The 14,338-nt window shown below is 34.6% G+C and overlaps 1 protein-coding gene across 1 annotated transcript in view; it reads right to left on the reverse strand.

Annotated features, from left to right (window-relative positions):
* The window catches only part of DENND1B (DENN domain containing 1B), a 144,322-nt gene that overhangs the window by 35,822 nt on the left and 94,162 nt on the right, over nt 1–14,338 (reverse strand). Inside the window, exon 13 of the mRNA XM_042818985.1 lies at nt 8,232–8,357. Within this exon, the coding sequence (XP_042674919.1) occupies nt 8,232–8,357 (126 nt within the window). The remainder of the gene's footprint in view (nt 1–8,231; nt 8,358–14,338) is intronic.

Below are 14,338 nucleotides of genomic sequence, written 5' to 3' on the forward strand. Positions count from 1 at the left end.
AATTTATTTTGACATTATTTCCACTATAACAAAAGTCGCAAGCATTGGCTTTCAGAAAAAAATCTAAATGGACCAGATTAACATTTCGTAAAATAAAACATGATCGCAACACAAGGAAAGCATATAGTCCATAGTTTACCAAGCACTCTAAAAAAAAAAAAAAAATTAATAAAAAAATAAAAATAAAAAATAAACATAAATAAATAAAATAAATAAAATAAAAATAAAAAAAATAAAAAATAAACAAGTACTCATTGAAAATGAAGTATCTGTTGAAATCTTATTAACTGTAAACAGCACCCATTTGAAAATAAAGACTCTTTAGAAACAGTTGAAGTGGCTCCTATGTTATCCCTTAATTAGATTTATAATTTGCTATCCACAGAGCGCACAGAGCACTGGAAGTTACTGACAGGCATTCTCTCAAATTGTTACTCTTTTCAATAGTTTGTGATAAATATTTGAAGCTGTTAGATTTAAATGAATAGTAATACATACATTAAGAAATTTGTGTGGCGATAAAGGCATTAATTGATTTCATCACAAATCCAAGAGGCCTCCCATCCAAGTATACAGAACAAAGAAGACACCAGTTCAGAAATGATTAGTAAGATGAAAAATTGGAGTCCAACAAAGTTACGTACCTAAATCTGGCTCTATGATGATTTACTACCCAAAAAACTAAATATCCACGATGGACTAAGACACCTCAGCCACTCAAAAGAAAAAAGAGTTCAAAGGCACCTCCTTATATTGATCTTCCTGACAATAAAATAGAAGTTCTGTCAGGCTCCAACTGTTAGCCACTTTGAAGACAAATGTATTCATGCCCATGACCACCACTGCTTTCCATCCCATACCCTGGTTAATTGTAATCACACATGGTACTTCATACATTTTCCTGCCTTCCTGGGACCTTCCATGATTCTAGAATACAACAGGGTATTCTCGGCACGTGACCTTTGTGAGTTTGGCAGAGTAGCTCTAAATCACTTTCAAATGCTTTTTTATACCTTGCATTTTCTTTTTAAATGATGTAAGAATGATTCAACGAAATCTAGCAGTAAAACCATCCTCGGGTCCTTTTAAAATCCTATTCTAATCCTATGAAAAGCTTCCCTCTTTTTCAATTTGCAGGGGCATGTTGCCATAGGTGAAATCAAATTCTGGATATCTTACCACAGCACTTAAATGGAAAGTATTGAGAAGCTGTAGAGAGGTTCAATCCTACTCAGAAAGGCATGTAAGTTCATGCTTAACTTTCCTTTAACTTTATGTTCTGACATCTTTAAGGAAACACTGATTTTAGAAAAAAAATCTCCCAGGAAGAGTTAGAAGCAATATTTAAGCAAATTTACTTAACACAATCCTTTCCCTTTCACAGAGTACCTGGCATGAAATGATACACAAAACCATCTCGATACAGCATCTCCATCACATCTCCAAGATGAGCATTCCAGTTACTCCACCTACTGCTTCCCCAGAGATAACTGGTGAACACTGTACACGTGCAGGACATGCTGAATCTGTCAAAGAGCTTGAACTGTTTGTGGCACTTTAAATAGCACTGCCTTCCTGACCCACTTTGCATTAGCTTTTCTTGAGCTCCTGAAGACTCTTGTCTTAGGAAGATGACCTCAAGCTACTTAGCAAATTCAAAGTGCTTCAAAACAAATGAAACAGTCTCCAGTGAGATATGGTGGTACAAGACATGGTGTTCCTGAGGGCAGACTCTCTTCTCAGTTCTGTTGTTCTTCCAAAAAAATTTCAAGGCAGCAAATTAGAAAAAGAATCCTTATTTATTTATTTCTTTACACAACAAATGATTTATGAAAATACAGAGGCTATGTGGGAGTGCAGAATTGACTTGGTGATGACTCACAACAGATTATGAAACCTTAAATTTAGAACCAAAGAAAGAAAAGGATTTAATTTTCAAGGCATGCTCTTTAGAAAAATTAAGAGTAAGCAAAGCCTTTACTGCTACTTTCCCCAAAGTTGTGGGAAAGACAGAAAGGAGAGGTTATCTCCCAGTAAAAGAGAAAACAATCCTGCTCTTGCCTTCATATCAGCCTAGGAAGAGAGAGCAGCGAGAGTTCTCCTTGGCAGCAACTCTCCAGCCTGAGCCATGTAGCAGAACACCAGGAAATGGCAGTTCAGCACACATTTTTAATGTATAGCTGTGCTAGTTTCCTAAATATTTCTCTTTATCAGTGGATACATCAGATATTTAGTAAGCACTCATGCATTGGTGCATTTATTGCCTCATCAATAAGGTTCAGAAAAAGAATAGCCAAGGCTGAAAATGTATTTAGATCTAATTTGGTTCAGATCCAAAAGCAATCCAATTATTGCAATCTACTGATAGTAAGGTTGCTTTAAAAACTTGATTTGATAGGTACAAAGCTCCTACCAGTTCATCACTTTAAAGGGAAAAAAAATCTCTTGAAACCTGTAGAAATTTCAGATTTCAGTTTTAGATTATCTGCTGAAACTTTATTGAAATCACATTAAATATCAAATTGTTATATCAAACTGTTAACACTTATTTCTTTCATTTGTTTCATACTCTGAATAAATACATTGTTTTCCTAATAAAGATTTGCCAAATCTTCAAGATTGTTACTCTAATCCTGAGAGGTTTAGGATTGCTATTTAAAAATGAAGCTATTAATCTAATATAAACAAAAAAGCTCCAGAAGTTTTTTGACACGAAGCATGTAGCATTCATGTTTCTGCAAATACAGCTGGGTACCGTTAGAAACTCTGAGTTTTGTAAGAATGCACCACTGATATTTAACTACTTCAGCATCAAATGGCCCCTTCCGTATTGATCTACAATGTACTTTCAAAACCAGTTCGATCAAAACCCAGTAGGGACTCCATACTGAAAAGTAGACAGCTAATACTCAGACCAAACAGACCAAACAGCCTATGCCCAAACAAGATATGTGTCCTTTTAACAACAGTTGCTATAGAATTTTCTTCCCCTTTCATAGCTTGCCACACACAGCAGGCATTTTTCACTCCAAGCTACATTTGCAGTTTAAGAAAGCTACTTATGCTGACCACAACGGAATGGGAAAGTAGTGATCTAAAACTGTGCAAGGGTTTTAAAAGGAAAGTTAGTGTAGATTAGAAGGTATGTTTAGCAAGATGTACTCGCATTTCAACTGTTTGAGGAAACGTTCATATCTTTTTAGAACAAGGTGACTCTTACACTGTTTATATTATTGCTATAATATATACACATGTCAACTCTTGCTTAATATAAAATGAGTATATAAGGTAAGTAAATATTCCTCAGCGTTGTATCGTTTATCAAAAAAGTCCATTTTTAAACATCATTCTGACTGTCATATGAAAATTCCTTTGTTTAAAATCAAAGAAGTAAAAAGATGAAATTTCAGTTGTTGGCCTGATAGTTAACCATCCAGAAAATAACTGAGTATGACTTAACTATATGTTCTACTCATGAAGGTACCATTTAAAATTACAAACAAATTACTGCAAGATTTGCCCATTTCTTGCCATCAAAGATTCAAAAGAGCTGGTATTTCTTGAAATTACAATTAGGCCTTTCTAACACTGCTATTAACATCTATGTTCAATAAAGAACCACTACAACAGTATGGCTTTTAACACAAAAAAAAGGTTCTTAGAGAAGAGACAATGAAGAGACATAACAGGTTTAACACAGGATGGTTCGGTATTTAAACACAAGCTACATTCTGACATTTTACTACTCTCCATTTCTCTACTGTAATTTTTATGCCTAACTTGGGGAAAAGGCAAACAAATCAATGCCCATTTCTCAAGGTAGTTGTGTCCTCAAAAGAAGATTTCATTTTGAAATTCGAATACAAGCAACTATTGCTTAAGCATTCTCACGCATTCAGGAGCACTCTGAATCTTAAAATATCCTTTAGTTCCCCTATCATAATACTTAATTGCATTATTCTAATTTCTATCATTGTAAATAAAATACCTGGGTCTGTTTGGAAGTTAATATAACTACTTAAAGTGTACTTAAAAAAATGCAGGCTAAAGCACTTGAAAAAGCATTCAAATAAAGCAAGGTCTGACAGGCTGTGCTATCTCCAATACGGAGGCTATCCCATCCCCTTAGAATGCCAATCAGACTATGAGCTCCTGCTGGCAAGAATTCCAAATCATGCCATTAGCCTTTGCTCTTCTTTTCCCAATTTCTGATGAATGATGTTATAATCATCATAACTTAAAACAAAGATATGCTGAGTTTATTTCTTTTGGTTTAACATTAATAGCTTTGATGATTTTTTCCCCTAAAACTGGAGAGGATTTTCTTGAACGACTATCTTTTGTTGGATAATTCTTGAAGAAAAGCCAATTCTTCAAAAGCAGAAAATAACATTGTTGTTTATAACCCCTAGTTTTCAAACAGGCACATCTCCAAGAAGATTTGTTTCTTTGAAATACATTTGAAATGTATTTGTCTTGTCATGATGGACTACATTTTTCTTGTTTAAATCATACCTATAATTCTTCCTGATGTTTGCTAGTTTAAGCAAAGCCGGAAAGCCGGTTTCTCCTTTTCCCAATGATAAAAGTTCTCTTTTATTATTCATTATTATTTTTCCTCTTCTAACCCCAAAATCTCACCTACCTTTTTCTTTCTAGATACAGTCAGTGAAATACTGCCTTTTAAAGATTTTTTTTTTTTTTACACCACTCACTGTTTTGTTATTTTTGACTATATTGCATATATTTAATGGAGAAAAAAAAAATCTAGTCTTTGCTTATTATCTACAAAGTTTGCATAAGTTCATGTGTAAAGTTCATTTTCCCTGGCCACCACACCATTGCTAAAATTGCTAAAATGTTTGATTGGTGTGGTTTACACCTGCAAGGCTGTCTGAAAAATACCTAGGAAGAATATGTGAAGTAAAATAGCTGGAAAGGAATACAATATTGCACATGCACTGATTGATAAAGTGAAACAAACAGTAGAATTGTAATCTTTGTAGAAGAAGAATCTTTATTGAAGCCAATAAAGATAAAAATCTGTTTTATTTTCTTTTTCTCTTCCTTATCAAAATCTTGGAATCGTGATGGGATGTTAAAACCGGTAATAAAAGCAATATTTTCAGACAATCCTCAACAACCACCCATGAAGTGGATTCCCTCAGAATTAAGGTAAATCAGAAAATGGTCTTCAGCTATTGTAGACATTTAGTAGTCAACGCTAAAATAAATAATATGAATAATAATAAAGAATCACATAAAGCTAGACATGCACACTCTGTGGATACCAGGTCCTTATCACCAGCTGTACTGACTTGCTCTACAGATCCACTCCTATTATGCAATGGTTGCTAAAGTAAATCACAACATATTATAAAAAATAATTTTGGCAGTTAGATTTGACTGATTTATCTTTTTTTAATTCAGTGTCACAATTAAATCACACAAAACATATTTCTGCTTTACTTGAAAACTTTACTGGATTGATATTTTTCTTATCATTTATTACAGACACAAAAAAAAATATTATCACCTATATCCATTGCACGTCATGTTTCCTGCCAGTATTCAAGTAGACAAATTTTCCATATGGTCTTTTGGAGTCCCATGAACTCCTTTCAAGACCCCTGAAGCTTCCCGTTTTCCCTTTCACCAATCACATTATTTTCAATAATTGCTAGACGTTTGTTCAAGACATATTGCTACACCAAGTAGAATCTGTCCTATGCTGAAAACAAACAGTTGCACAGAATGAGTGTTCAGTGTGATGAACAGCGTTTGGAATGAAGAGAAGTGTTGGATGAGTACAGACACTATCAAAGCTGTTCTTTACTCAAAGTGAATATTAATGACAGTTGTTTCATGTTTCAAGTTAAAATCATACAGAGCACCCTGCTGCAAATAAAGTAGTTCACTTGAACATACTTTTAAACTTATAGGCAAGTGATAACCATCCAAACATTATTTTACTTTTCATTAGGATGCTTATGATCCTAAAAAATGGTATCCTAAAGCCTCCCATTTCTTTATTCTGAAAATACAACAAGCTTATTTACAGCAAAAGTATTTCAAAATTATCTAGAAAATATTTTGAGTATATCCCTCACAAAGTTTTGGTGAGAATATTACTTGTGCCCTAAAAGAGTATAAATAAACTCTCTGAGTTAGATTTTCTTCATTAGATCTAGCACGACAGACTCCAAGACAAATATTTTCTTTGCAATAACAATTCACATGTCCTGAGTCTCATGACAAATGCTCCCAATACAGTCAAATGAGACTGGATTTCTTGAACCTTCTAATTTACAAGGCACTAAACTTAGTTCAAAAGGCTCATGTAAAATGAGCTGAACTATCACAGAACAGCTCCTTTTAGTCTCTACTAGTCTGGAGCAAGTTCAGCTCTTAGTAAGTTTTCCTATCGCAAACATTCCATAAAAAACTATATTAGTTAGTACAGTGTGAACATAGCCCAATTTTATTTTATTTTTTTTTTAAATTTTTTAAATATATATACACATGGTCTTTGGACAAGTTGATGCCAATCTAAGATATGCTGACACTTGCCAGCATACAAATATTAAAAAAAATAAACAGGCCGCAAGAATTTCATAAATATCTTCTATTATATGGAGTTGTTGAGCTAAAAAAAAATTAATTAATTCTCAAAAAAAAAGATGCAGAAACAAAGATAGTACAGGTCATTTAGACATGCGTGCCAAAAGAAGTGATGTATGATGCACTACTTCCAATACAACGCAAATACAGACATCTCAGGTACAGCAAGAGGCAAATTAAAACAAAATGGAAAGCAGAATTCAATGGAGATGCTAATCAGAATGCTGAAGAACTCACGTTCCATTCAACAAACTCACCATAAAGGACTGAGTCCATCCTGTTTATGATCAGAACTAAGGTAAAAACATCAGCCACACTGACATCATTTTGCTTGGATATATTGACTGTAGTTTAAGACAATTTTTGATGCAATTGCTTGTAACATAAGCTGACAGTGACCAATGTCTTAATCTTTGGACTAAGGGACAAATTAGATTACCCCTTCCTGCGCAATGCTAAGTAGTGCCAATATGGAATAAACTGTGTCTGTTTTGTAGAAAACATTTATTTTCATGTAATTCACACCGTGCTGTTCTTCAGCAGTTCTGAAAACAGGTAGAATAATTTAAGTATCATACGCAAACTGAGTTTTCATATGAAAAGAAAAATATAATGTCTGTCAAACAGAAATACTTACACTAAACCCTTAAACGCTTTCACATGGGTCACTTTTTAATCCCAATAGTTGCCTAAAACTTATTAGTGGCGTAGACAGTAAGGCATGGCAATAAAGACTATGTGAAAGAGAACCTCTTGGGTAGGAGGCAGACCCTATTTAATGCCCTAAAAACGATGATTTTTCACCTGCCAAATCTCAGTATTTGTCTGAATCATTCTGAACTTAGTCCAGCCTTGAGAAAAAACAAACAAACAACAGTAGAAAAGCCATGTTCTGAGACGTTGATTCAGTCACTGTTGATGCACTTTTATCAGATGGATGGAGTTTGTAAATATCACAGGAAAGTAATTCGAAATTAATCCACATGTTGTTCCTGATAAACAATTTTATCATCAGAAAGGCTCAATATGTGCCACCTACATATACCAGAAGGATGAAAGCCTGAAACACGTTAGCCATCAAAACTTCAGAAATACAATTTCTGAAGCACTCATGGGATGAACTGAGTTTTCCTTCGTACTATCTTCTCAGTGGAATCAAGGTAAGTGTATAAATGCAGAGATACACGTTTGAATCTTCATATCTGGCATCTGCTAGACAATAAAGAACTTCTGGACTCAAACACAGCAAAGTATCTGGACCTGTAGAGTGAAAAATGACTGAGTCTCTGAAAGGCACAGCATTTTCAGTTCTTCAGTACATTAAAAAGGTGAGCTGTAAACACTTTCATTAGTATAATCAAATTTCATACTAAATAAGTTACAGAAGTTACACGAATAAAGTTGACTCTGAACAAGCATTCATTTTTCAGTTCAATTCACCATCAGGAAATAGTATTGTCCTCTGAATTGCCAACTTATTTTGAGCTCAGAGTAAGGCTTAAAACAGTTGGTTTGAAATGTTCCAGATTGGGATAATATTTCACCATTTCCTTTGCAAAAGAATGAGCTTGTTCTCTTCTAAATCAATGGAATAAAAAAAGTTGTCTTACTGGTTTGTATCTCAGTGCATCTCTGTAGGATCCAAACAGTGATGCCTGTGCCCGAAGAAATGCCTTGGCTACTCCGTCACCCGTAGCTGTAGACTGCTTTTTCAGTTTATTTTTCAAGGCCGAGACCTGCATGACAGAGAAGAGCAGTTAAATTAACACCTCAGAAATTGGTACAGTGAGGTATGAACCCAATCAGCAGGCAAACCATGGTGTCTACAGGTCAGCCAAAAATTCATCCTCTTCCTTGATAGCTTATCTTTTTAACTGCAAAGAGCACCTGCTGGTCTGTTAATTGAAATGAAGGCAGGGGATGATGGTAGAGTGCTAATGCAAATTGGTTATGCTCTCTTTTTTCCCAAGGCCTCTTGACATAAATAAGCTTAATTATTTTACAGTAAACTGCATGTGAGCCACTTTTCTGCAGATCTTTTTCAATCATAAATCTTGTCTTCTCATTTTGAATAAAGACTGTGAGGTTTTCCTTAATTTATATTTCAAAGGTTTGTTTTTAAGGACTCCCAATGCTCACTTGCAATTCAGTTATTGAGTTGTTTTATTTTAAAATATCAAATTACTACCTTACATCATTTCTCATGCACCGTAGGAGTAGATGCTACCAGCATCTAACAATGGGAAAGGTTTGCAGAAATTCAGTGGTATATTGCCTTTTGAATTGTTCTTGAAAATAAAACGCGTGAAAGGGGGGGAAAAAAAAAAAAAGATAACTCTGACAGTGCACTTGTAGCTTTAAAAAAAAAGGAAGAAAAAGAAAAAAATCATATTTATTTTTGTGCTTGACTTTTTTTTTTTTTTTCTTTTTCTTAAGAAGATCTATCTTTTCTTAGTGTAGATGGCCATTACTTGGAAAAATTACAGAAAAAAATATTCTATCAATCTGGAATTGTTGCAGTACTCTTTAAAGGTATGTGGAATAACACCCAATTATAGTTTTATTTTCCTAATTACAACCATGAGGGATATCTGAAGAAATAAGCCAACTTCAATTATGCTGTGAATACAAGTTCCTGCCTCTCTTTGTATTTTGACACAACTGTAGCAGCAATATTTATGTCATTAAATGCTACACAAAGTAACACATATACTTACTCTTTAACCAGAACATTATGAGCACATACCATCAGCAAAACATCTTTCATTCTTTGAGAAATGTATGCAAGAATGAATATCTTTTTGTTTCTTTATGCAAGCAGTCACGACTGTTCTTGTAGATGATGATTATAATTGAAGTGTCAACCTAATTAACAACTAAACTTTGAATAATGCTAATGAGAACTGAACATGGCATCAGAGAAAAGACCGGCTCTACAGGTGATAAACCTTCACAGTAGTGACATTTTCCAGTGTAAAGTCACAGTTACTGTGATCTGATCAAAGAGAGAGACCCCCATTGGGTCCAATTATAACTATAGTTTTGAAAAAAGAATTACTGAGTTATGATGTTCATAATCTATGCAGAAAGGCCTTTACAGTATAGGTCTTTTCCCTATAGCTGTGATCTTTTCAATTTATATCCAAGCTCCACAGATCTAGATAAAAGTTTAGAGCCCGCTTCATTTAGCCCATGGAAAGCATACACCAAGACTCATTTATGTTTTTCCCTTACACCTCAAAAGAAATTAAAAAAAAAAAAAAAAAAAAAAAGAAAGAGTACAGTTCTTAGTACAAAATCAATTAGGAAGGTCAAGGTTGGAAAAACAAATGCATGTATTTTCTTTTTTTCAGGCTATATTGTTATATTAAAATTGTTAAAAAATAGATTTATTTAATTCTGGCGCAAATAAATGGGAAATACACTTTTTGAAGGGAAATCTACCCATCAGTGGTAGCTCAGTTTCACCAAAAGCAGAGAAAAGAATTCTCAGCCTTAGAGCACAAAGCATGCTTAAATTTGTGAAAATTTCCTTTTCCCTCTACTTTCTTGGAAGTCTACGCTATGCTAAATTATAACTTGCATACACTGATGCGAACACACGCATGTAGTGTCACCAACCAGCAGTACATTACCTGTGTCAGTAAAGAATCTTCTAAAGGATCAATATTAATGGAAACAGCAAAAATAAAGTAGTCAGTTAGAAAACAGACATCACTCCAACTTGTGTGAGATCACTTGTTTCTATGTTCATCAGCATTTAGTGCCTTTCCCTCCAGATGGATAAACAGTTGAACACTCCTCGTGTCATTCTTGGAGGCAGGGGCACAATGAACGCAATTAACAAAAATCAAGAAGAAGGAATGGGTGTATTTCAACTGAAAGAAAAAAGGTCCTATGCTAAACACCGAAAGTGATGAATTGGGAAAATTTCAGCAGGTGATAAGAGAAAGGAAGAAAAGAAAGGAAGAAAAGAAGATGTAGAAGAGGGAAATTATATAACAATGTGAGGGGAAATGGGCCTGTCTTATTTTTTCATTTCTGGCAGGACCCATATGCCCTAAAATAAAACAGTATCAGGATGCTTTAGGTGAACACATATTTACAAGAACACCAGAAAGCAAAAAATCTCCCACTTCACTGCATTATTAGTACATTATCAGTCCAATAGCACTAAGAACATTCCAATGGACTGAGCTTGAAGCAGAGGGCTCCAGCACAAAAATGTGCAAGAACACTGCACTGTCAGGAGTGCAATACTGAGCTGCCATCCTGGAGGGAGTTCTGGCCTCAGAACGATTACACTGGAGTTTTAAAAATTTCTCCAAGCCTGATTTCTCAAGCAGCGCAGCTGGAGTCCTTTGCTGAAGCACTCCTAAGCACCATCACTGCCTGCTTGCCCAGGTTTCCTGCAAGCTGAAGTCATCAAACATCCATATGCTATCAAACCACCAAGAGACAGCAAAGTCAGGCTGCCCCTTGGGGTAGTTACCTGCAAATCCTCCCAGCTCCACAGTTTAACCAGACAGTGACAGAGCAGTTACTGCACTCGGTACCACAGGTACAGACATGAGAATGGGTGCTTTGAACTCCTTGTAAGGGTTTGGTGCACAGCAGGTCTATGATCGCTTATAACCTAAAACTCCTTTGGGTGATGCAATAATGCCAGAATAAATCACTCCTAAAATTTCAAAGGAAATACACAGCAGTGGTACAAAGCCAAAATACACCCCAGTGGCAGCTTTACCATTTTTTTTTTTCTTATATATGTTTTTATTCTTTTACCTATAATTACAAATGCCAGACTTTTTTTCTCCCTTTCTTTCCATGACGAACAGAAAAAGCCTTTTAAAAAGTTTAAAAATAAAGACCTAGAAACAAATCACAGAGTTAGAATGATGTTAATTTTTTTTTTTTTTTTTTTTTTTTCTGGGAGTCACTTAATGATCTGTCTCAGAAATGGCATTATTAATTCACACTAGAAGCAAACTGTTTTTATCTTCTCCTAGCAACTGCTTCTCATAGGAAAGTGACTTCATTGGGCTGTTAAACACTACCAGTGAAGAGCAATCAGAGCTTTCAGAAGGTTTAAATCAATAGAATAGTTTTTCAGAGTTTTAGGAAGTCATAAGGTTGGTATGTGGTTTTGCTCTCATATGTATGAAGTAACTAAAAAATGCCAAAACATATTGTATCGCTCGCTGAAAAGAAGCCTTTTTCTTTTTTTAAACTAGTCACCATATATCCTTTAAGTTTCCAAACACAGTTACCTGATCAGAAACAAGTCATGACTAATCTCTGTTCAATATTCATGTGAGTGAAATAATAGAACAGCACAAAAAAGTTTAAAAGAATCATAAACTGATGCAACTATTAATCAATCCCTTCCTCCTGCAAAAGCTTAAGCATGCGTATAAATGTAAGCATGTATGGAAGTACTTGAAAGATTTGTGTCCTAATGCAGAGCCATGCACTGCACTTCCCGATGACAATCACACTCTGAAAAAGAGATACAGGGGTATTTCTTTAGTGTGTGACATTTGCCAGGCTATACATCATTTCTCAGTGTTCCATCAGATCAGGTGACTGTAGCACTTTCTGTAGCAAGAAAGTAAGAAGATGGTCGAGAAGAGAAACAAAAAAATTCTTAAAAGAAAATAGAATTTGAGTTTATTTATACCAATATTGTTAAAGAAAGGGTTTCTACATACTTATCTACACATAGAGCATCTCAGACAGTCCTTCAGAATTCAATAAAAATACTCTTCACCTATTCAAATGCAAATGTTTTCCAAAATAATTGCATTTTTCAATCTGATAATCCAGCTTCTAAAATTAGATCTAGGTTCAAGAGAATCTCAAGCACCACATTTGAGATTCAACATAAACATGTATTTCATACTATTTCAAATTTTGCATACTGCTTAGTTTTTATGAGACAGTAGAAACATTTTACCTATTTTCTCATGGAAAAGCATAATACATGATACATTTTAAAAGAGTCTTTTTCATTGCATGTTGATGCACTGAAGATGCTTTTCTCCAGCATCATATTTTCAGCAATTAGTCTCAGTCTCAGTAATTATCTTACAAAGCAACTGTTAAATTTTCTATGTGAATTACAGCCTACTTCTCAAACGCTACCTTTAAAACGGCGATGTTCATTGCCTAAGTTACAATGTTTAAATACTGTGACTTACCTCAAAACCAATACTGAAAAAAAATGCATTCTGAATTGTATCTTAGTGCGTATGTCCAACGTGCTATAAAGCCTATGCATCTTTCAACAGCTCTGTAGATTTTACAGTTGACAATATCTAACAAACACAGAAGATGCAATAAACCAACAAAGCCTACTGTTTTCTGAGGATCATATTTATAAAAGCTATGCTTCAAGTCTACAGCGATTTCAGTAAGACTTAGTTGCTAAACGTGCTATCCTCCACGCTCTGAGGTTTTTCCGAAAGAGCTCAAGTAGAGCAAAGGACTCACCTTTTTCAACAGTCAACTGCAAGCAGGTATTGCATAATCAGGCCCAAGGTTTACAAACAGCTACGCATCCATGGTCTATATCAATTTTTATACAAACGTTCTTTTGCTACCCTCTTACACTGTTAAGTGGTGATCAAAGTATTATTGCATTAGGAAATTTACTCTCACAGAAGTAGCTACTTATTTTCATCTATTTTTTGTTAAAAAACAATAGATAAATTCGCAGTGAAATGATAAAATTTAAAAACAAGTGTTCTTGTCAGAAGAGAGGAAAAAGAGGGTCTTTCCCCCTTCTAAGAAAACAAAGGATTCCTGAAAGTCTTGCACTGATTTATTTTTCCAATTTTAAATACCTTAGGAGTAGCGGAACTGCTACTGGCATGGTAGTATTTCTAACAGTCAATAAATCTAAAATATTATGTGTGAATATTGGAATGAAGCCATTAAGAAGATTACAGCATGCAACACAGCAGAGGGTCCACATGAAAAAAGGACTGGTAATTCAGGACAACTGTGACCACTGACCTCTGCACAGTCAAGACCACTGGTCAGTCTGACAGAATAATAGAGTTCACATGCATAGAAAGTCATCCAGCCTGTAACTATAATTTAAATACTTAAAAGAATGATTTAAAAATGCCTTTAAATCTCAGTTAATTTATTATGCAGCTTATTAGACAATGTCATATAGCAATATTTTTCTATCTTAAATTTATTTTTTAAAAATTCAGAAGGGAGCACTTCATAGACACTTTACTAAGGTAAACTATTAAATACCTATGGCACAAGGACGCTACCAGGCAAAGTGATCAAGAAAATAATTACCCAGTTTTCATCAGAGACAAGAAACAGTTTTATAAAAATCTTTGAGAATATTATGTTTCTTTTGTTAGACTGTTAATCTATCTGGAATCAATTTTTCAAAGGCATGGGTAGACTAGAGTTTCTTTTACATTTCCAGTTCTTCATCCCATTTTAACACCCTTCAGTGGTACTCCTGGTTATCATATTTTTTCATCAGAAGTTTTACCACCTTCGTACATAAGCTTATGAGTCTTATTTATATAGGCCAAAATATTTCATGTACGTAAGCATCTGACATTTGCTCTAATGTTTCAAGTCTAGCATGCCATTTTGGCTCTACACTCCTACCTCTTACAATTTTAACCCAGATGTTAGCAGTTGCATTGTCCCTGATGAATACAGAGGGATAAGCATTCTGCCA

Source organism: Centrocercus urophasianus, unplaced genomic scaffold (assembly GCF_019232065.1).
Source record: "Centrocercus urophasianus isolate 14NV4802_14NV808 unplaced genomic scaffold, USGS_Curo_1.0 seq_18, whole genome shotgun sequence".
NCBI lineage: Eukaryota > Metazoa > Chordata > Aves > Galliformes > Phasianidae > Centrocercus > Centrocercus urophasianus.